Genomic DNA, 24,302 nt, shown 5'->3' on the forward strand with positions numbered 1-24,302 from the left:
GTATTATTTGAGAATATTGACATGTGTCAAATTACAAAATAAAAACAAACGGAACAGCTTATGCACGATGTAGGGGAGAGAAAAAAAGTTTTTCTTGAACCTCTTATTGTCTCTTGCTGGGTCTTAAACTGACAAAGACAGATTAACAGGAGAAAAGCACTCAAATTTATACAAAAAGGTTTCATGTGAGGGACTGCCCTGGCTGGTGGTTAAAACTCCGGGCTTCCACTGCAGGGGGTATGAATTGAATCCCTAGTCAGGGAACTAAGATCTCAATCCACGCAGCAGGGTCAAAGGAAAAAGAAAAATCTAAATGTCAGCTGATAATTGCTACCTTATTTAGTACCTGCTGGTCCTGCAAAAATAAAATACTTCAAACTAAAAGGAATCACAATGAATGGAGAGAGTAATATACTAAGAGCAGAGCTGTCTGTCAGTAGTTCTATCAGAAACAATTTGAATGGTGTGGGTATAGACTACGCTACAGCAGGGTCTTGCTGCTGATAACAAATAGTGGTGGCTGATAAAACTCAAAAGGTTGATTTTAATAATTGACACACATAGACACACAAAGCCCCTTGAAAATGGTGATGAACTTTGATAAATTCTGATAGTTTCACAACTCTTTAACTTAGGGTTACATGATGCTAACATGATATCTTCCAGTGGTATTATTATTCAACTCTTTTCCAGACAGGTAAATAGATAAAATAATATTAGATGATTTGATGGGTAGCATCTTAGTTAAAATTAATGAAAACCAACTGAGATTTAAAAAAAAATTTGTTTGTTTACATACAGGATCAAAATCACTTAATTACTTACCCTTGCACTATGGTCTGATGTGTTATTTGTGGAAAGCAACCCTGTCTGGTGTAAAGAACCCCTTTTGCTCTCTGAAGATGGATTTGAGAATGTGACTTTGAAGGCTAAAACTAGCAACCTGAATGTGGAACACTGAATAACTACCCCCCATAGGCGTCCATATCCTAACTCCCAAAACCTGTGAATATGTTATCTTATATGCCAAAGGAAACTTATCAACATGATTAAGTCAAGGATCTTGAGGTGGGAAGATAATCCTGTATTGAAGTGCTGTAATCACAAAAGTCCTTACAAGTGGTAAAGGAGATCAGAGTGAGAACTATCTGAGGGTGTTACTCTGCTGGCTTTGAAAATGGGGAAAGAGATCACTGGCCAAGGAATGTAGACATGCTCTAGAAGCTAAAGAAGGCAAAGAAACAGATTCTTCTCTTGAGCTTCCAGAAAGAACACCAGCTCCAAGCTATCCTTTTTTATTTTTTATTTTGGCCACTTGGCTTGTGACCCAACCAGGGATTGAACACAAGCGCCCTGTGTTGAAACTGTGGAGTCTTAATCACTGGACCTCCAGGGAAGTCCCCACATAGCTTCAAGTTATACCTTGATTTTAACCCATTAAGACCAATTTTGGACTTCTAACCTCTGGAACTGTAAGATAATAATTTCTACTGTTTTAACCTATTAAATTTGCCGTAAATTTTATAGCAGCAATAAGAAACTAACATGCTGAGTCAAATAAATAATTTAGAATATCGCTTTTCAACCCATCTATGGCAAAGATTCAGTTTTATTTATTTATTTATTTATTTTTAATTTATTTGGCTCTGTCAAGTCTCAGTTGCAGGGCCAGAGCTTATGCGGCATCTTCCTGGACCAGGGATTGAACCCAGATCCCCTGCATTGCAAGGCAGATTATATACCAATGAGCTGCCAAGGAAGCCCCAGCTTGTTGTTTTAATCTTGAATCATGGATCAAAATACTTAGAAGATCTAATTGAAAATTTACTAGAAATTAATAATTTAAAACACAAAATTAAACACCATTTAAACAATAATAGATTAATCTGACATAACATTAATTTGTTAAATTGCTCTTAACATTCTTTAACACTTGCTCTCATTTTCTGCGCTGTTGTCCACAAGTAACAATTTGCAGATGAGCATAGGACCAAGGCCCACACTGTGAGTAGCTTTGTTTCAGGAGACTGTAATACTGAGTGGTGTCACTTTGAGGTGACAATACCTAGAGATCTCAGCAAAGCATCTAAACCTCAATTTGTGATCATCACATAGGAGTTACAAAATCCTGCACTGGGGATTTCTGATAACCTGATGCTGACCATTACTGAAAACACTCTTTTTTCTTTTTTAAATAAAAAATGTATTTGCTATAGTCCAAGAAAAGACTCTGATGCTGGGAGGGATTGGGGGCAGGAAGAGAAGGGGACAACAGATGATGAGATGGCTGGACGGTATTACCAACTCGATGGACATGAGTTTGGGGGAACTCCAGGAGTTGGTGATGGACAGGGAGGCCTGGCATGCTGCAATTCATGGTATTGCAAAGTGTCGGACACGACTGAGCAACTGAACTGAACTGAACTGAACTGAACTGAAAAGAGTGTCAACAGCAGAAATGTACATTTCAAAGAAAATGTACAAATGACTTAAAAAAAAATCAACCTTAGTAATTAAAGTAGTCCAGGAAATCCCCTGGCAGTCCAGTGGTTAGGACTCCGAACATCCACCATGCTGGAGGCAAGGGTTCGATCCCCAGTCAGGGAACTAAGATCCCATATGCCATGTGGTGTGGCCAATAAAAGAAGTCTAAATGAAGATAGAAAGTATTTATCAGTTACATCTCATCTTAAAAAGCTAAAGAAGGAAAGAAAATATCCAAGACCTGCCAGCATTATTAAAACTAAACTCTCATTCACTACTGCTGGGAGTACAAATCAATATTTTATTTAAAACAATTCATCCCAAAGGATTAAGACCCTTAAATTTTTATGTACATTGATTCGATACCTAGATATAATTTAGTAAGAACATAATATGAAATGCAGATAGAACTTGATTTGGCATGTCATGAAATGCAGCTAAAGACATGATTATTTAGTGTCAAAAGATAAATTTCTAAATGATTAAAAATGATGTATTAATATAAAGTGATATTATTACATAGTCATTAGGTTGATTCGAAGGGATTTTATTCATTATTGTTTTATTTTTGTTTTAATAATAAGATAAAATGCTCAGGCTGTTAAATGGCAGGAATGAGGTTTTAACAGCATGTGAGTTCGGTTCAGTCGCTCAGTTGTGTCCGACTCTTTTCAACCCCATGGACTGCATAAGATACGGTATAAATATTAACCCTGTGGACCTTCTGTTTTTTTTTCCTCCTAACATCCTCTAACTACTTCTACTCAGACGATCGTTGTTAATGTTCAGTCACTAAGTTGTGTCAAACTCTTTGCAACCCCATGGACTGCAGCACACCATACTTCCCTGTCCATCACCAACTCCCTGAGCTTGCTCAAACTAATATCCATCAAGTTGGTGATGCCATCCAACCATCTCATCCTCTGACTATAGTTCTCACTAATCACTCACCCACCAAATGTAATTATACATAAACAATATATTTAATGGCAAAATACATCTAAGGAAATGAAAAACTCCTTTTTTTTTCCTATCTTTGTGTGTGTGTGTGTGTGTGTGTGTGTGTGTGTGTGGCATGTGGGATCGGACACGACTGAAGCGACAGCAGCAGCATATATGTTAAACCCAAGCTCCCAATTTCTCCCACCCTCTCTTCCACCTTTGGTGTCCATAGGTTTGTTCTCTGTGTTTATGTCTCTATTTCTGTTTTGGAGATAAGATCGTCTATACTCTCCTTAGTTCTTAAAATAAGTTTCCCCAATTCTTTACCTATGGGACTTTGTTTTGCCACTTCTGTGTCCCTAGTACTTATAATGGTGTTTAGACACCCGATTATTTGTTCTGTGATTGGCAGCAGCATCCAAATCGCTTTGCACTTCAGAGGTCAAGACTACACTGTTTCGTTTAAGTAACTGTTTTCTAACGGTAAAATTTTTTAAAAATTTATTATAAAAATGAAAAAAATAGAAATTTACAAAAAATTACTAAGAAATAGCAATTGTTAATGTATTAAGATCAATCTTTCCAGATTTTTTCTGTACTTATTTTTCAAGAATTGGATAATTTTTCTATATATTTCAAAAACTTTTTTTTGCTTAAATTACCAAGGATAAGCTTTTCCTGGGTAAGTTTTCATGCCACATGTATTCTTTTATAATATTATTTATGGCTGAGTAATAATAAAACTTATGGATGCTCCATAATGCACTTAATGTTGTAAAGTTATGTTGTTGCTGCTGCTAAGTCACTTCAGTCATGTCTAACTCTGTGCGACCCCAGAGACGGAAGCCCACCAGGCTCCCCCATCCCTGGGATTCTCCAGGCAAGAACACTGTAGTGGGTTGCCATTTCCTTCTCCAATGCATGAAAGTGAACAGTGAAAGGGAAGTCGCTCAGTCCTGTCCGACTCTTAGCGACCCCATGGACTACAGCCTACCAGGCTCCTCCGTCCATGGGATTTGCCAGGTAAGAGCACTGGAGTGGGGTGCCATTGCCTTCTCCGGGTTAGATTGTTAAGTTTTCTCTATAAAAATATGCTAAAATGAATATATCCATAATTCTTTGTCTACTTCCGTTACTTAATTCACTAAATGAATATTTATCAAGTACTCATGATTTGTTCCTGACCTTTTGTAGCTTATATTCTAGTGGTTCCAAATAATATTCTAAAAGTGGAATTGCTGATTAAACCATTTTTAAAAAATTTTTGGTAAAATGTACACAATACCAGATTTATTGGTTAATCATTCTTAAGTGTATGGTTCAGTGGCATTCACATTGTGCTACCATCACTACCATTGATTTTCATGTCTTTTTTCACCTTGCAAAACAAAAACTCTGCATTTTTTAAAGAATAACTCCCCATTCCCCATTCTCTCCTCTCCTAGCCCCTAGCAACCACCATTCTACTTTTGTCACCATTAATTTGACAACTCTAGTCATTTCATATAAGAAGGACACAGTAGGGATTTGCCTGGTGGTCCAGTGTTAAGACTCTCTGCTTCTAATGCAGGGCACATAGGCTCAGACCATAGTCTGGAAACTGAGATCCTGCATGCCACAGGGTGGGGTCTAAACAGAAAAAGGACGCAATAATTTTAAAACACTTAATACATATTGCAAAATTTATTCCAGTTATGTTATATTAATGTATATACTGGAGATGAGTGTAATAATGTTTGTTTCCTTGCTTCCTCATCATTTTTTCACCTTGCTAATTAGATAGACAGACATTGTATTGCTTTAATCTGCTTCTGTTATTTAGAAATCCTTTTTTTTAAAAAATTGAGGTATAGTTTAGTCGTTCTGGTGTACTGCAAAGGGATTCAGTGGGGGCGTATGTGTATTCTTTTTAATCTTCATTTCCATTCTAAGTTATTACTAGATATTGAATATAGTTTCCTGTGCTATCCAGCAGGACTTTTTGTTTTCTGTTTTATCTATAGTAGTTCATATCTGCTAATTATAAACTCCTAATTTATCCCTTCCCCCCCGTTGGTAACCATAAGTTTATTTTCTATGTCTGAGTCTGTTTCTGTGTTACTTTTATCTGTTTTTTCAGCCTCACTGAAGGGATCTTAGTTCCCTGATCAGGGATTGAACCCCTGCCCCTGCATTGGAAGCACAGAGTCATAACCACTGGACTGTCTGGGAACTCCCTATTTCTGTTTGGTAAATAAGTCTGTTTGTATCACATTTAGAGTCCACATATAAGTGATATCATGTGATATATATCTTTCTTTGTCTGGCTTACTTCCCTTAGTATGATAATCTCTAGGTCCATCTATATTGCTTAATTTGCTTCTTTTTACTATTGTTGATGAATATTTTTCATGCTTATGATCACAAGAAGTCTGTGGAACTGATACATTCCCCATTTCATTGATTAGAAAACCAAAGGCCAGGGAAACAATTTTTTTAGAACTTCACAGTAAGTGAGAGATAGAGTTGGGATTTTAAGTCCATGACTTCAAAACCAGCTCTAGGGCTTCTTCTGGTGCTGCTGCTGCTAAGTCACTGCAGTCGTGTCCGACTCTGCGTGACCCATAGACGTCTGCCCACAAGGCTCCCCTGCCCCTGAGATTCTCCAGGCAAGAACATTGCAGTGGGTTGCCATTTCCTTCTCCAATGCATGAAAGTGAAAAGTGAAAGTGAAATCGCTCAGTCGTATCTGACTCTTAGCGACCCCATGGTGACTCAGTGGTAAAGAATCCATCTGCTAATGTAGGGGACGTGGATTCCATCCCTGATCCAGGAATATCCTACATGGCATGGAACAACCAAGCTGCTGCTGCTGCTGCTAAGTTGCTTCAATCATGTCCGACTGTGCGCAACTGCATAGACGGCAGCCCACAAGGCTCCCCTGCCCCTGGGATTCTCCAGGCAAGAACACTAGAGTGGGTTGCCATTTCCTTCTCCAATGTGTGAAAGTGAAAAGTGAAAGTGAAGTCGCTCAGTCGGGTCTGACTCCTAGCAACCTCATGGACAGCAGCCCACCAGGCTCCTCCGTCCATGGGACTTTCCAGGCAAGAGTACTGGAGTGGGGTGCCATTGCCTTCTCTGAACTAAGCTGGTGCACCACAACTTTTGAGCCCATGCTCTAGGGCCCGTGCTCTGCAATAAGAGAAGCCACTGCAATGAGAAGCTCTCACACCAAAACTGGACAGTAGACCCCACTGGCTATAACTAGAGAAAAGCCCACACAGCAACGAACACCCAGTGCAGCCAAAAATAAATATATAAATTAAACATATATATGTGTGTGTGTATATATATATATATAATGACCAGTTCTACAATATTTAGCTGTATTGTCTTACTTTTGATTTTCTCATTTGGGCTGAAAGTCTAGAATTATCTATTTTTTTGTGTGTCTTTTATTTTTTAACTTTAAAAATTTTTATTTTTAATACAATTTTGAAAGGTTACTTTCGATTTACAGTGATTACAGAATATTGGTTTTATTCCTCATGTTGTACAATACATCGTTGCACTTATACCCGGTAGTTCGTACCTCCCACTCCCACACCCCTATGGCGCCCCTCCCTACTCCCCTAGAGTTACGATGTTTTTGTCTGTAGAGCCTTTAAAGAAGATCAGATTTATTGCTGTGTTTTATGCGGAAAGAAAGTGAGACCCAATCAATCGGTTAATGCTTTATGACATCTCAGATCATTCATATCTTATTTTTTTTTAATGTCCATGTTTTTCAGGGAGAGGTCAATTCTGATTCCATGTTGAAAACTGTTTCTTTGACTTTAACCCTTGTTTTTGCCGTTTTTGTTATTATAAGCGTACATAATGGGCTGTTTCAGAGAATTCTGCCCCTCTGCCTGACTGTTAAGCTAAAGTGCCTTTGTTCATAACCTTGTCCACCTGTAAATGGCAGGTAGAAAAAAATTAACACTTCCCCCTGCCTGAGGCTTGCCACTGTAGGAGACATTTGCAAGATATGAAATGGTCTTTTTACTTTGCTTCCTCACCTCTCCACATCTCTGATCCATAAAACAACTGGGCATCCAAACCCCAAGAGGATGGTGTTTTGAGATGTTTGTCTGCCATCTTCTTGGTCAGCTGACTTTCTAAATAAAGTCATATTCCTTGCCCCAACACCTTGTCTCTTGATTTACTGATCTCTTGAGCAGTGAGCAGAGCAAGCTTGGACTTGGTAACACGTGCTTTGGTATGTCTCATAAAGTGAAAGTGAAGTCGCTCAGTCATGTCTGACTCTTTGCGACCCCATGGACTGTAGCCTACCAGGCTCCTCTGTCCATGGGATTTTCCAGGCAAGAATACTGGAGTGGGTTGCCATTTCCTTCTGCAGGGGATCTTCCCAACCCAGGGGTCGAACCCGGGTCTCCTGCTTTGTAGGCAGACGCTTTTACTGTCTGAGACACCAGGGAAGTCATGTATCATAAAAGACTGAGTGAATTGTCTAAGCTTACAAGGTCATTGGAGGAGCCTTAACTAACTCAGATCCCCCATTCCTGATCCTGTTGCTTTTTCTGCTAAATGAGGTGCCTACACACTCAATTATTGCTTTCTTTCCCTTGATCAAATGCAACTTTAATAAATAATAATGACAGAAATATTTAATGTCTATGTTCTGGAGAAGACTCTTGAGAGTCCCTTGGACTGCGAGGAAATCAAACCAGTCAATCCTAAAGGAAATCCACCCTGAGTATTCATTGGAAGGACTGATGTTGAAGCTAAAGTTTGGCCACCTGATGCAAAGAGCCGACTTATTGGAAAAGACCATGATACTGGGAAAGATTGATGCAGGAGGAGTAAGGGGCAACAGAGGATGAGATGGTTGGATGGCATCACCGACTCAATGGACATGAGTTTGAACAAACTCCAGAAGATGGTGAAGGACAGAGAAGCCTGGGGTGTTACAATCCATAGGGTTGCAACGAGTCAGACAGGACTGGGTGACTAAACAACAACAAATTAATGTCACCTTGCTTTCTCTTTTTTGAAAAGCACTTGTTATCATTTAATGAATTTCCCAGCATGTGGCTTCCAGCCACCAGAACACAACCCCCACCTACACCCTTAATCTTCTCCTCACCTCTTCTCCTGAAGAATTTGACCTTTACAATGACAAGCTGCTTTGGAGGTTTTCCCTTCCCCAGAACTTTGTAGTAACCCGACAATGCCACATTAATGATAGGAGTTCCAGGCTTGTTCTTGGCAGCATTCACCCATGTCTGCTCACTGACCTAGGTCCACAGTTTATCAAGATTGACAGTTGGGCAGAATCTCTGGTTCCTCTTAAGTGGTAATCTCTCATATCAACTTTCCCAAAGTAACCTGGTTGATATCTGTTGACGTGGATGCTGTGGTGATGCATGGCACCAGCATTACCTTGGCCTCCCCGGTGTTTCCAGTGTTTGCATGTGGCCGTGGCTGTGGCTCATGGGGCCCTAAGTCTTCCTTAGTCAGGGTGGCATGTTGGCAGCCTCAACAAAAGAGCATGTCACCTTGCTTTTATGGAGTGCTCACCATTTGTCAGACATCCTGAGCTTGGCACATGCATTATCTCTTCAGATCCTGTCAGCAACTCAGCAAAGAATGCTTTATTCTCACTTCACAGTTGAATGATGTGCCCTTGATCACACAATTGGTAAGTGGTGGAACCGAATTTTGAATGAGTTGATCTGATTCTTTCTTTCCTTTTTTGTGGCTATGCTGGGTCTTCATTATGGCAAGCAGGCTTCGCTAGTTGTGGCACATGGGCTTAGTTGGTCGTGGCATGTGGGATCTTAGTTCCCCAACCAGGGGTTGAACCCATGTCCCCTGCATTGCAAGGTGGGTTCTTAACCACTGGATCACTAGGGAAGTCCCCAGTTAGTCTGATTTCTGACTTTAAATCAGGAAAGTTAAATGGAGAAAATCAAAGTGCAGCATCCATTTATTGTTGAAAACAGGTGGGGTTTGTAGACTAAATGCACTTCCATGGTGGCTCAGAGGGTAAAGCGTCTGCCTACAGTGCAAGAGACCCAGGTTCAATCCCTGGGTGGGGAAGATCTTCTGGAGAAGGAAATGGCAACCCACTCCAGTACTCTTGCCTGGAAAATCCCATGGATGGAGGAGCCTGGTAGGCTACAGTCCATGGGGTAGCAAAGAGTTGGACAGAACTGAGCAACTTCACATGTTCACACACAGAGTGCAAGTAGGAGTAGGAGAAATGGGAATGGAGAAGATGTGGCTCTCCAAAAGAGCAAGGCCTTTGGAAATAGCACCAATTCATTCATTCATTTTTTCATTTTTAAATTGCACAGATACCTATTGAATGTCTGCTACGTGGCAGACACTTTCCTTGGCAGTGGAGAAACCTTGAGGGAAAGACACATCACTTGTCCTTGCCCTCTGTAGCTTATATTCTGTTAGCTTAGAATAATATTCTAGAAATGGAATTGCTGATCAATAAGGATATATAGTCCTTCTTGGACATATTGTTGACCAAAAAGGACATATGGCAAATAAGGACATATAATATAGCACAGGGAACTAGACTCAATATTTTATAATAACCTATAAGGGAAAATAACTTGAAAAAGAAATTAGTTTGATATTATATAATTCAAACTGAATCACTTTGATGTACACCTGATGTACAACATTGTACATCCACCACGCATGTATGCTCAGTCATGTCCAACTCTTTGTGACCCCATGGACTGTAGCCCTACAGGCTCCTCTGTCCATGGGGATTCTCCAGGCAAGAACTGGAGTGGGTTGCCATTTCCTCCTCCAGACATCAACTATATGTCAATTTAAAAAATAAAAATAATTTGTCAAAAGATTGAAATGGAATTACTAATCAAAGGATATGACTATTTTTTATTTTTAAAAATTGTGGTAAAATGCATATAACATAAAATTTTATCATTTTAATCATTCATAGATATGCAGTTCAGTGGAATGAAGTACACTCATTAAGTATATTCACATTGTCATCAATTTCTAGAACAGTTTCCATCTTGCAGAAGAGAAACTTTATGCCCATTAAACATCCTATTCCCTTTTCTTAGCATTTAGAATGAAAGATACTTAAATAAAAGGATATGATTCACAACCCTCAAGGAGTATGTTATCTGGGAGGTATGTAGGCAAAACACGGTGAAATGCAGCAAGAATTCTCATGGATGCGCACTCAAGACTCATGGGAGAAACAGGAAGTATCCAGACCTGTTTTGGTGAGTCAAGGAAGTCTTTACAGTGGAAGTGACCTTTGACTTTGGTCTGTGCAAAGGCTCTGAGGTGAAATAAGCTCATAGAAGAAATAAAAATACATCAGTATCATTAAAGCATTAACACTGAAGATGCTGAGTATTAGGAAATGAAACTGGCTAGGGAGATGAGTACCAAACCATAAACGTCCTTAAATGTCAAACTAAGGAGTTATTTTATCCTGTAAATGGTGAGAAATTACTATATATTAGAAACAACATTTTGTTTTTCCTTTGGGAAAACAAGCTCTTAAACAGAATCTTGGAGGGCACGAACAAAACCTTATGTGCACCAGGACCCAGAAAAAAGGAGTAGTGATCCCCCAAGGGACTGAGCCAGACTTGCCCCTGAGTGTCTAGGAGCCTCTGGCTGAGGCATGGGTGGACAGCGAGCGGCCTGCTGTGGGGTCAGGGGCACTGAATACAACAGTCCCGGCTTAAGTCCTTTTGAAGGAGGTTCTTAAAATAGGTGGTATTTAAAAATAGGTGGGAGAGAAACTGACTAAATTCAGAGAGCCTGATGTTAAAGGGTTTGAGTTTATAAATGGTTACAATTTACGGCAATGATTTGTGACCCCAAATCATTCATGAGTCTAGAAAACTACCCCCTTTCCTACCACTCTCAAACAATCTAAAAGGCTCAAATGATAAATTTACATAAAGTGAAAATCAGTGAAAGTGAAGTCGCTCAGTCGTGTCCTACTCTTTGCCACCCGTGGACTGTAGCCCACCAAGCTCCTCCGTCCATGGGATTCTCGAGGCAAGAATACTGGAGTGGGTTGCCATTTCCTTCTCCAGGGGATCTTCCTGACCCAGGGATCGAACCCAGTCTCCCACACTGCAGGCAGACGCTTTAACCTCTGCACCACCAGGGAGGCCCAAATTTACATAAAACAGTTGCTTATTGCTTATAGAAATGAAAGGCAATGAAAAAATATATATATTCTTTCCATCTACAATAATTCTTCCCATCTACTGCAATAATAAAATTTATCAAGATAAAAAAATAGGTGGTATAAAATAATGTAAAATGATAATGTCTCTGTTCTCAAAAAGCTTGAAAGTTATTTTCTCTACAGACAAGCTGATGCTTCTGTAGCATCTGAAAAGACTTATAGTTGTTAGGCCAAAACAAAAACCCAAACAGAAATTGATCTATGCTGCCTTGTTTAAGCTACTCAATAACCTCCATGCCTTTCCACATGTAATTATTTCAGCCCTGAATGTCTACTAAGCTTTGCAGGGTTGTTTTTTTTTTTTTTCCGCTGTGAACACTGTGTGTGTGCTTCCCTGGTGAAGCACAGAGAAGAATCCGCCTGCCAATGCAGGACACATGAGTTTGATCCCTGGGTCAGGAAGATTCCGTGGAGAAGGAAATGGCAACCCACTTCAGTATTCTTGTCTGGAGAATCCCTTGGACAGAGGAGCCTGCAGGCTGCAGTCCTTGGGGTCACAGAGCTGGACAAGACTGAGCGACTGAGAGCATGCATATTTGTCTAATTAGACTATGAATGACAAGACCTTGAGCTACTAATACGTTTCCAGCACTCATCTCAGCGCCTTGCACATAATAGATGCTTAGTAAATGTTTGTTAAATTAGTAAATCTCCTTTCTACTCTGTCTACTGCTGGCAAATTTCAGATGGTTATAGAGTTAGCTCCATACATGGGTAATCTCTTGTGAAATTTTTTTCTGGAACGGTAGAACTAGGGAAGAGGAAAAAAAAATTCTGTTCTTTTGTATCCAATTGCCTTTGAGAGCTGGGAAGAGAGCAGTTCACACCTGATTATCATACGTCAGATAAATCAGCAGCACCTGAATTGCTGGGCAGCTCGGCGCTAGAGCTCTCTGCGGCTTCACCTCGGCCATGCTGCCTTCCCTAGCAGCCTTGGCTCTCTGCCTCCTGTACACTCTGGCCTTGGGCCAGACACTCCAATTCCATGAACATGTCTTTCTCCGATTTCTGGGCTTAGACAAAGTGCCTTCACCCAAGAAATTCCAACCTGTGCCTTCCATCTTGAAGAGAATTTTCCAGGCTCAAGAGGCAGCAGCCAGCACCGGCATCTCCAAAGACTTGTGCTACGTGAAGGAGCTGGGCGTCCGTGGAAACATCCTCCGGCTTCTCCCAGATCAAGGTGAGGACTTTGGAGTGTTTCCTAGAGGAGAATCTGGGGTGAAGAAAGGAATAAAGGGGGAGTAACAATGACTCAGATGGTGAAGAATCCGCCTGCAAGGCAGGAGACCTGGGTTCCATCCCTGGGTTGGGAAGATCCCCTGGAGGATGGCATGGCAACCCACTCCAGTGGAGAATTCCCCATGGACCGAGCAGCCTGGCGGGCTACAGTCCGTGGGGTCGCAAAGGGTTGGACATGACTGAGCGACTAAGCACAGCACGACGATGACCCAGGGGTTTGTGGAAGGCCCTGTGCTGGCATTGTACCTGTTTTACCTAATTGAATTTCAGCCACTGTCCTGAGAGAAAGGCAGGTATTCGTACCAAGTTTTTAACAATGAGGAAATTGAGGCTCAGCCAGGAGATAACTTGTGACCTATTCAAGATCATACAGCTAGTGTGTGAGCAAAGCCAGGAGTTGAAATGTTTTATTTTGTTTTGTTTTGTTTTCTGAATCAACCGCTTTGCGCTGCAGTTTAGGTAGTGGGGAGGAGGTGGGAAGGAGGGTGGAATTAGGGTTCAGCTTCCCACTCTTGAGCCCACACTTTACACATCCCGATGCCTTTGAGCTCAGTGTGTCTGTAAATTTTGCTTCCCCCTCCTCACCTCCCCGATCCTTTTGATGGGTAGAAAAGGCTATTCTGGATTTGTAACTACAGAGGGATAATATATGCCGCTGTCACACCTTTTAGGCTAAGGATCTGAGTAAGTGCCATTCAGCAATTTGCGAAATGGACCACCCACCAAAAATTACCCAGATCAAGTGTTAAAAGTTGATTCTCCAGTCTAGTTCCTGCTCCCACCTGATTCTTATTCAAAGTCAGCGATGGGTGTTGTAATCTGCATTTCTATATAGACTCCCAGGTGGTTCAGATGCAGAATTGAGAGCTCTGGTTGGTTAGTTTTACAGCAACTGGAAATAAGATTTGAGTCCAAGAGGCATTTATTGGATACTTAACTAAGTGCCAGGAAATCTGTAAGACATGAAAATACAGAGACCGAAGTCTGCCCTTTAAGAGTTTATAGGAAGAAAAAAAAAAGTTTATAGAAAAGATGGATGACTTCCATATGTCCTGCTAAGTGTCTTGTTAGAGGCTCATGGCCTTGGGCGTGGAGTTTCAGGGATGATTTCTGGAGAGTTTAAGAGGTGAGGGGAACTAGCTTAAAGGATTTTCCAAGGAGAGAGTAGGAAATAGCTGAGGCTGCTGCCTTCCCTTCCCCGTGGGGAAAAAAATAATTTTTGTGATGATCAAAATTTTATCTAATGATACAAGAAAAGGACATAATCTCATAATCCTTCCTCCCTAACCCTCCCCCTGGAGAAAACCATTAATAGTTGTATATTCTTCCAGACTTTTCTTCTTTACATATATAAACTTGTAATATTTTTATAAATGGAATCATGCTATACATACATTCCTCCAATATTATGAACATTTTGTACAAGTAAGAGCATATAGTGAACTTATCCCTGTTTTAATGGTTACATGATATTCCATTGAGTAGACATAATGCTACAATTTATGTAACTGATGCCCTGTTGATGGATATAAACATATATGTAGTGTAGTTTTGTATCTATTGTGCACATGTGCGCACTTTTATTTCCATAGGATCTTAGAGGATTGTTGTATCAAGGAGTAGGCACGTGTATACTTTTTTTTACATTTCTACTTTTAATATACAACGAATAGCCTCTAAAATTTATACTCTACAATCAGTGTATGAGAATTCTCACTTACTCTGACAGTAATCTCTTTAAAAATAGAAACTTACTGAGGTATAATGTACATTCAGAAATGTGAGTGAATTGTAGGAAACAGCTCCATGAATTTTTGCAGAATAACTAGTGCCCAGATCAAGAAATAGTAGATGACCGGCGCCCCAGAGGCTCCTTCATGCCCCCTTCTGGTTAAGCACTGCTTCTCAAGGGTAATTTCTCTCCTGACATCTAACATCACATACTAGTTTTGTCCATTTTTTTAACTTCCTGTCAGTGAAATTGTGAAATGTGTCCTTTCTCACGTCTGGCTTCTTTCACTCTACAATTGTGAGATTTATCCACACTGTATGTATTTATAGTTCTTTCTCATTGCTGTATAGGATTTTATTCTGTTGGTGTGTGGCGGTGTACTTCCTGCTACACTGGGGGGTCGTTAGGTAACAACACTCTTTCAGCTTTTAACTTTTGTTAATCTGGTAGCAGAACAAGATCTTGTTGTTTTAATTTCTGTTTCTTTAATAAAGCGGTGCATTTTCAAATAATGAATCATTTATTTGCTTATTTACTTTAAACATATTTATGTAGTCTTTTTTTCTTCCAGCTTTATTGAGATATAATTGACATGCAGTACTGTATAAGTCTAAGGTATACAGCATAATGTTTAATATATGCACACACATATACATACACATCACGAAATGATGATCACAGTAAGTCCTGTAGAGGAATTCCATGACAGTGTCCAGCGTTTAATGAACTTGGCATTTTCACAACTGTGGCCTGGGTTTAATACCTGGCCAGGGAACAAAGATCCTGCAAGCTGCAGAGTGCTGCCAGAAAATAAATAAGTTTAGTGAACATCTATCATCTCATTAGATACAAAGTTAGTGACATAGAGAACAATTTTTTCCCTTGTGATAAAAGCTCTTAGGATTTACTTACTCTCTTAACTTTCATATACAACATACAGCAATATTGATTATATTTATCATGTTTATCTCAATGCGAATCGTTCATTTTTATTTTCCAAATAATTGCCTATTTATATATTATGACCTTTTTCCTGTTTAGGATTCTTTTCCTTAATGATTTGTGAGGCCTGTTAATCATTCGCAAAAGCTGTTTATAAACATATTGCAAGTATTCTTGGTTGTCCTTTTGGCTTTTAATTTTGTTAGCGAAAAAATTTCATTAATGGTGTCTCTTTGAATACAGTTTTTTTATATTCATGTTTTCAAATCTGTTCCTCTTTTCCTCTCTGGCTTTTAGTTTTTTTTTTTTTTTCTTAATCACACCTAAGGCATCACCGACTTGATGGACATGAGTTTGGGTAAACTCCGGGAGTTGGTGATGGACAGGGAGGCCTGGCGTGCTGCGATTCATGGGGTCGCAAAGAGTTGGACACGACGAGTGACTGAGCTAACTAACTAAGGAATGTGATTTAGTGATATGAGTAAAAAGTGAGATTACTATATTAGGATTCGAACTATGAACAGGAGAGATCAGCTGTTTAGAGAGGATGAGAAGGATAAGCTCTGTGAAAACTTCCTGAATTTGCTAGTTAGTCAACATTCAAGATAGATGTTTATTTCAGTGGAGTAGTAACAGTAAGAGAGTTGGGAAATAGGGACTTCCCTGGTGGTCCAGTGGTTAAGCCTCCAAGCTTCCACTCTAGGGGTCATGGGTTCAATCCCTGGACAGGGAGATCCCACATGCCAAGTGGTGTGGTCAAAACAGAAAGAAAGCAACAGAAGACTGCATGGTAAAAGGAAGAGATAGCAAACATAGGCTTTTTTTTTTTTTTTAAGAGAAGATAGTTAACAAAAAGAAACAGAGACAGGACTTTTTTGGTGATCCAGTGACTAAGACTCCATGCTCCCAGTGCAGGGGGCCCAGATTCGATCCCTGGTCAGGGAAATAGATCCTACATGGCACAAAAGTGGCATGTATTCATGTATTCAAAAGCACAAGACTAGAGGTTATTAGCACTGAAAGTGTTAGGACTTTGTGCTTCCACTGCTGGGATCCAGGTTTGATCCCTTGTTAAGGAACTAAGATCCTGCTAGATGAACTGTGCGGGCCAAAAAAAAAAAAAAGAATTACCTAAAGATAAAACATAAGGGAGCACCAGACAGCCATTATGGGCGGGATGACTGGTGTTTGTTTTGAAGTCCTTCTAAGTGGTTACAACTCTTGACAGCATAGGACGTTCTTTGTGCAACAGGCCCTTTTAGCAGTTCTGTTGAAGCCAGTGAACCCTTTCTCAGAATAATTGTTTCTACGCTGCTGCTGCTAAGTCTCTTCAGTCTTGTGCAACCCCATAGACGGCAGCCCACCAGGCTCCCCCATCCCTGGGATTCTCCAGGCAAGGACACTGGAGTGGGTTGCCATTTCCTTCTCCAATGCGTGAAAGTGAAGTCGCTCAATTGTGTCCTATTCTTAGCAACCCCATGGTCTGCAGCCTACCAGGCTCCTCCGTCCATGGGATTTTCCAGGCCAGAGTACTAGAGTGGGTTGCATTGTCTTCTCCGAATTGTTTCTATGCCTAAAGTTAAATTTTTTGAGTTTTAAAATGTCAATTAAATATGGAAATACATTCATAGAAACATTATAAAAATAAATGTGTGTATGTTGATATAAATGATGCTTTTGTGCAACAAGTAACAAGATCTATAGAAGGGATTATATCATCAATTCAGAGTAGTTCAAGCATAAATGTTAATTTTAAATGTTTGCAACAACTTAATATATGAACATACCTATGATTTTTATTGGTAACAGTGTCATAGACTCTTAGAATATTATTGGGATTTGTTGCCTATGTTCACAATTGAAAGAAATGCTAAATTTCACTTCGAGTTTACTGAAGATAAAGATGTGATTCTTTTTCCCATCTAAGATTACAGACCTTCTAAATCCTATTCAGGATCCCTTGGGGATGTAAGTTATGAAGACAAGTACCTCTGGTTATAGATAAGGAGTGAGAGAAACAAATCCTCCCAAATGGAGGAATTGAGTATAACTGAGAATTTCTCGTCCTCTTTTTATTTGCTGTTTTATTTTATTTTTCTGGCCACACCCCATGACTTCTGGGATCTTAGTTCCCCAACCAGGGATTGAACCCATACCTCCTCACCACTGCACCACCAGGGAGGCCTTCCCTGCCCTTATTTTGTGTGTGTGGATATACATATACCGTTTGACACTGATATGATCACACAGGTTGGGGTGAAGTGAAAAATCTCATGGTGACTCTCACATCTTTCTGTTCCCATCTAGGTTCTTTCCTTTACTCTGAGAACCTTTCGCACGCCCCCTGCCTACAGAAGCTCCTGTCCTTTAACCTGTCTGCCATCGGGGATGAGGAGCAGTTGACAATGGCCCAGCTGGGCCTGGACTTGGGGCCCAGCACTTACTATAACCTGGGACCAGAGCTGGAACTGTCTCTGTCCCTGGTTCAAACGGAGCCCCATGTCACAGACCAGTCCACCCCAAAGATGGGTAAAATGATTACACTGCAGTCAGTACCGTGGCCTCAAGGTGTCCTTCACTTCAACCTGCTGGATGTGGCTAAGAGGAATAATGACCCCCACAAGAATTTAGCTTTGTTTCTAGAGATAGTGGTCAAAGGAGGCAGAGCCTCAGGGGAGAATTTTCAGCTTGAGGGCACCTGCGCCAGACTGAGACGTTCTCTTCACGCTTCACTGCTGGTGGTCACCCTCCACCCTGAGCAGTGCCGATCTCCCTCCCGCAAGAGGAGGGCGGCCGTCTCTACCTCAAAGGCTGCTTGCAAGAGCCTCTGCCATCGCCACCAGCTGTTCATCAACTTCCGGGATCTGGGTTGGCACAAGTGGATCATCGCCCCCAAGGGTTTCATGGCCAATTACTGCCATGGAGAATGTCCTTTCTCACTGACAATTTCCCTCAACAGCTCCAATTATGCTTTCATGCAAGCGTTGATGCACGCTGTCGACCCGGAGGTTCCCCAGGCTGTCTGCATCCCCACCAAGCTGTCCCCCATCTCCATGCTCTACCAGGACAATGACGACAACGTCATTCTACGGCATTATGAAGACATGATAGTTGATGAGTGTGGGTGTGGGTAGACTGGCAGCAGTAGACTAGAAGGGGTGCTCTTGGGGTAAATGCTCTAATAATAAAACTACCTGGTTTATGACCTTTGGATCTGAATTGTCAGTATGTTTATGCTTACAGTTTATCATCATTATCCACAATTAATGATGTCCCCTGGTTACACACACACACACACACACACACACACACACACACACAGGGTCTTAATGAACTTAGTTAATTTCTACATCATGCACCTGAGGGTATATTAGAGTCTAGATAGAAGGAAACTGGAATTTATTGATAGCCTATTATGGGCAGGCACTATTCTATGCATTAACTTATAAATATATTTCACTGCTCTTTGAGGTAAGCATTATTATTTATGTTTCATAGATAAAGCAGCTGAGATTTAAAGCAGCTAAATATCCAATTTTTCTAGAGGCATCAACTTTGGGAGTTCCCTGGCAATCCAGTGATTAGGACTCCAGGTTTTCACTGCCACTGTCTGGGTTCAGGTCCCTGTTCAGGGAACTAAGATCCTATGAGCCTTCAGACTTGAACAAGGGAGCCTGATTAGCATAAGCAAAAGTCATAAAAGTTCACCAGTGAACCAGTTACCATTACATGAGTTTATAGTAAGGTGCCAAGGGAAGAGGACCAGCCAACCTACTGGCTTCATTAAAAATAAAAGTGCACCAGTAATTATATGAATGTGTATTAGGAAATCAGAGGAAGGGATTAGTTAAAATCTAAATGCCAAGATTCAAGAAGCTTCAGATCCAGGTACTAGAGGAATTCTAGTTATTTCAGACTGTGCCACTCCTGTCAATATTCTTCAATCAGGAATCTGACGATACGTTTGGTTGGATCTGGCTTATTTGTAGTAATCCATGCCAGGTCTATTTTCTTCATTATGTAAGTTGCTCATATTAATTGGGATGATTCCAAACCATGTTGACCAAACATGAAAAATCAGCCTGTTGGGCAAATTATGTCTGAAGCAATTTATCACTAGCTTTACTTTTATTATTTATTGAGCATCTATTATATGCCAGTTATTGTACAAGGTCTTGGGAAATAAAGATTTCTTGGGAAATTTCATTGTAGTCCTTAGAATCTAGCATGTTGTACTGTGCTTAGCACTCAGCCATGTCTGATTCTTTGCAACCACATGGACTGGGGCCCACCAGGCTCCTCTGTCCATGGGGATTCTCCAGGCGAGAATACTGGAGTGCATTGCCATTTCCTCCTCCAAGGGATCTTCCCAAACCAGGGATCGAACCTAGGTCTCCTGCATTGCAGGTAGATTTTTTATAAGCTGAGCTACCAGGGAAGCTCAAAAATCTAACATATTTGGCTTAAATTATTTTAATATCTACAAGTGAAAAAGCATATACTCCAATATGTGAATATTTAATTATTCAAATTATACTGAACTATGTTACTATATTGTTCAAGTGAAATATTAGCATATATGCCAATATATAAGTAGCTCATTGCTCAAATTATATTTATTAACTACTGTATTACTATATTGGAGAAGGCAATGGCACCCCACTCCGGTACTCTTGCCTGGAAAATCCCATGGATGGAGGAGCCTGGAAGGCTGCAGTTCATGGGGTCACTAAGAGTTGGACACCACTGAGCGACTTCACTTTCACTTTTCACTCATGCATTGGAGAAGGAGATGGCAATCCACCCCAGTGTTCTTGCCTGGAGAATCCCAGGGGCGAGGGAGCCTGGTGGGCTGCCATCTCTGGGGTTGCACAGAGTCAAACACGACTGAAGCGACTTAGCAGTAGGAGCAGCAGTATTACTATATGTACTTTAAAAGTTTTTCTTTTTTTTTTTATATATAATTTTTTGGCTGAGTGCAGCCTATGGTTTTTGTTTTTGTTTTTAATTCTTAGCTGTTAGGGCTCTTCATTGCTGTGCTTGGGTTTTCTCTAGCTGCAGCCAGAAGGGGCTACTCTTTGTTGTGCCCGGGCTTCTCATTGCAGTGACTTCTCTTGTGGAGCACAGGTTTTAGGCTTGCAGGCTTCAGTAGTTGTGGCTGGTGGGCTACAACGAGCTCTGACTTAGTAGTGTTGCTTACGGGCTTAGTTGCTTCACAGTGTGTGGGATCTTCCTGGATCAGGGATCAAACCCTTGTCCCCTGCATTGCAAGGCAGATACTTAACCACTGGACCAACAGGGAAGCCCCAGCATGTAGGATCTTAATTCCCCAACCAGGGATCAGACCTCGGCTCCCTGAACTGGAGGCACAAAGTCTTAACCACTGCACCATGAAGAAAGTCCCTGTCCGTAAGTCTAACATTTTCTTTGCTCTTCTCTGTGTTTCAGGAATAGAAATTCTAATATTTTCTTCCTCCTCACCCAGATATTTCAAGGTGTATTTCCCCCAGGCTACACACACCTTACTTCCTTGACTTTTTTTTTTTGACTGAGTATGTTGACCATGATAATCCTGTTCTCCTGACCGCACCCTTATGATGATCAACCTTTTATGGCCTTTCCTACCCCAAACATTGAGTTGCTTCTGTCAATTATTGAAATTGCAAGAATGTATCACTGAGACTTCCCTGGGGTGAGACAGTGGTAAAGAATCCACCTTGCAAGGCAGGAGACAAGGGTTCAATCTCTGGTTGGGGAACTAAGATTCCCGCATGCCACAGAGCAACTAAGCCCCCCTGCCACAACTGAGAGAGTCCCACCTGCTGCAACTAAGACCCAATACAGCCAAATAAATACATTTAAAAAGAAAGTGTGTTACCAATTCGACTGACCACAATTCTTGAGACTGCATTGCTAAATTTACTTTTGAATTGAGCTAAATTGTTACTAACAGATTTCCTGAGTCAAAGAAATAGATTGTGTGTGGGTGTTGTCTGTTTTTAATACCTTCATGTTATTTTTTAAATTGTTTATTTTTAATTGAAGGATAATTGCTTTACAATATTGCTTTGGTTTCTGCCCTCCTTCAGCATGAATTAGCCGTGTGTCTGTGTGTGTGTGTGTGTGTGCGTGTGTGTGTGTGCTAAGTTGCTTCAGTCATGTCTGACTCTGTGTGAGCCCATGGACTGTAGCCCACCAGGCTCCTCTGTCCATGGGATTCTCCAGGCAAGAATACTGGTGGGGTTTGCCATTTCCTCTTCCAGGGGATCTTCCCGACCCAGGGATCAAACCTGTGTCTCTTACGTCTCCTGCATTGGCAGGCAGGTTCTTTACCAGTAACATCACCTAGGAAGTAAGTAAGTATCAGCATGAATTAGCCGTGTGTGTGTGTGCTAAGTTGCTTCAGTCATGTCTGACTCTGTGTGACCCCGTGGACAGCAGCCCACCAGACTCCTCAGTCCATGGGATTCTCCAGGCAAGAATACTGGAGTGGGTTGCCATTTCCTTCTCCAGGGGATCTTCCCAACCCAGGGATCGAACCCGGGTCTCCTGCATTGGAGGCAGACGCTTTAACCTCTGAGCCACCAAGTCCCTTCCCTCTTGACCCTCCCTCCCCTTCCACGCTTCCACCCTTTCTCACCCCTCTGGGTTGTTACAGAGTCTCAGTTTCAATTGCCTTCATGTTATTTTTTTAAGTTACTGAAAAGATAGTGGCTATTTCCTTCTGCTAGGAGTTCCGCTGTTGGCAGGTTTAGTCACTCCTGACTTAAGTTATCTCCTGAGGCCATTACCACATCTGAAGCTACAAAAAAAAAAAAAAAAAAAGCATTACTGCTTCCTGACTTTACTCTCTTATTGTCCTGCTTCTCTGTTGGAATCTTAAATGTCCACTTAGATCAGTCTATAAATAGCATGTGCCAGGAAAGTCAAGTTGTACGCTGTGGCTGGGGCAGAATGGCACAAAACCTAAATTCCAGAATATGTTATATACAATGTGTATAGCACAGCAATTTCAGAACATTTCAAGACTTAAGATCTTTAATGACAGGTCCATCCACATACTACAGGTCAGTTTGATTTGAAATTTCACCATCAATTTAATTCATTTTAATTCAATTTGACATTTATTGAATGCCTTGAAAGGTAGAAAGAAGGGCACAGATTCTGCCTTAGGGTAGTTTATCATCAAGTGATGCTCCAGCTAGATTTATAAAAACTAGTTCAAATAGCTTCCATCAGGTTCTGATCTGTTTTAACTCACTTTGACTTGCTTTTCAGACATCTTGTCTTATTTCTGCTTAGTTGTATCATTGCACCTGATATTTTTCTCTTTTGAACACTCCTCTTTGAGCTGTGGTACTGGAGAAGACTCTTGGGGATTCCGTGGACAGCAAGGAGATCAAACCAGTCAATCCTAAAGGAAACCAACCCTGAATATTCATTGGAAGGACTGATGCTGAAGCTCCAACACTCCGGCCACCTGATCCAAAGAGCTGACTCCCTGGAAAAGACTCTGATGCTGCGAAAGACTGAGGACAGGAGGATAAGGGCCTCGGTGACAGAGGATGAGATAGATGGTTGGATGGCATCACCAACACAATGGACATGAGTTTAAGGAAGCTCTGGGTGATAGTGAAGGACAGGGGAGCCTTGCATGCTGCAATCCATAGGGTTGCAGAGATTTGGACATGACTTAGTAACTGAACAACAACACTCCATTCTTTGTAAGCATTCTTCATCCCAGAGAGAAGGCCACAGTTCCATAACCTTGAGAATCACAGAAGCCGTCAGGAGACTACCTGATGCCAGCCTTCAGTGTCTTCAGGTGTGTATAGATGGAAAAAAAAAAAAAAAAAAAAGCAGGCTGTGCATGTACCCTGATCTGTATCAACCATCCTGCTCCTTGAATGATAACTATAAGACTCCTCGCTACCCTCTCCAAGGCAGACACACAGTCTTGAGAGCATTAGCCCGCCATGGCTCACCTTGCCTGGCAAAGCAATAAAGCTATTCTTTTCTGCTTCACCCAAAACTCTGTCTCCTAGATTCAATTTGGTCCCTGTGGATAGAGGCTGGATTTTGACAACAAACATCAAATTAGGTTAGGCCTAAATTTTCTTTTAACATAAGAAAATATGGCATAAAGAATATCAAGAGTTGTTTGTGGGTTGTTTCCTTACCACTTCTTTTTTCACTAAAGACAATAATAAACACTTCAGCTAGTATCACCAATGTTTCTCTCTCTTTTTTTGGTCACCCTTTGCAGCATGTGGAATGTGGGGTCTTAGTTCCCTGGCCAGGGATCAAACCTATGCCCTCTGTGTTGGAAGTGTGGAGTCTTAACCACTGGACTGCCAGGGAATTCCCCTCACCAATACTTATTGTACAAAAAAAAATTTTTTCAATTATAGCCATCCTGGTAATTAAGAAGTTGTATTTCATTGTGGTTTTGTAGTTTCCTAGTAATTAGTGATGTTGAGCATATTTTCATGTGCTTTTTGGCTATCTATATATCAAAGTATTACAGTATCCACCCTCTTAGAACTTGGGTCCTTACAGCAAAACACTCAGACAAATCAAAATCTATGGGCACTTTACCAAAGTTCCATTTGGTCATTAATAATTAGTGTAGTCTGTTATCATATCCTGTGACAGTGTCTCTCAGGGGTGGTTACTCAGGCCAGTGGTGGTTACTCTTTCAGTGGAGATCTTGTG

At 40.9% G+C, this 24,302-nt stretch overlaps 1 protein-coding gene and 1 pseudogene across 1 annotated transcript; one reads left to right on the top strand and one right to left on the bottom strand.

Moving 5' to 3' along the window:
• LOC102182387 lies at window positions 7,030–8,936 on the bottom strand (annotated as a pseudogene).
• Window positions 12,587–18,721, top strand: GDF3 (growth differentiation factor 3). Its single transcript, XM_005680908.2, has 2 exons — window positions 12,587–12,854; window positions 17,895–18,721. Exons 1-2 carry the CDS (start codon window positions 12,587–12,589, stop codon window positions 18,719–18,721), a joined length of 1,095 nt encoding a protein of 364 aa, XP_005680965.2.

Source organism: Capra hircus, chromosome 5 (assembly GCF_001704415.2).
Source record: "Capra hircus breed San Clemente chromosome 5, ASM170441v1, whole genome shotgun sequence".
NCBI lineage: Eukaryota > Metazoa > Chordata > Mammalia > Artiodactyla > Bovidae > Capra > Capra hircus.

Bases quoted from the DNA above. Each gene is read 5' to 3' on its own strand.
- GDF3 (XM_005680908.2), top strand. From the start codon at position 12,587: ATGCTGCCTTCCCTAGCAGCCTTGGCTCTCTGCCTCCTGTACACTCTG. The intron at 12,855-17,894 runs GTGAGGACTTTG...GTTCCCATCTAG, and splicing joins CCGGCTTCTCCCAGATCAAG to GTTCTTTCCTTTACTCTGAG.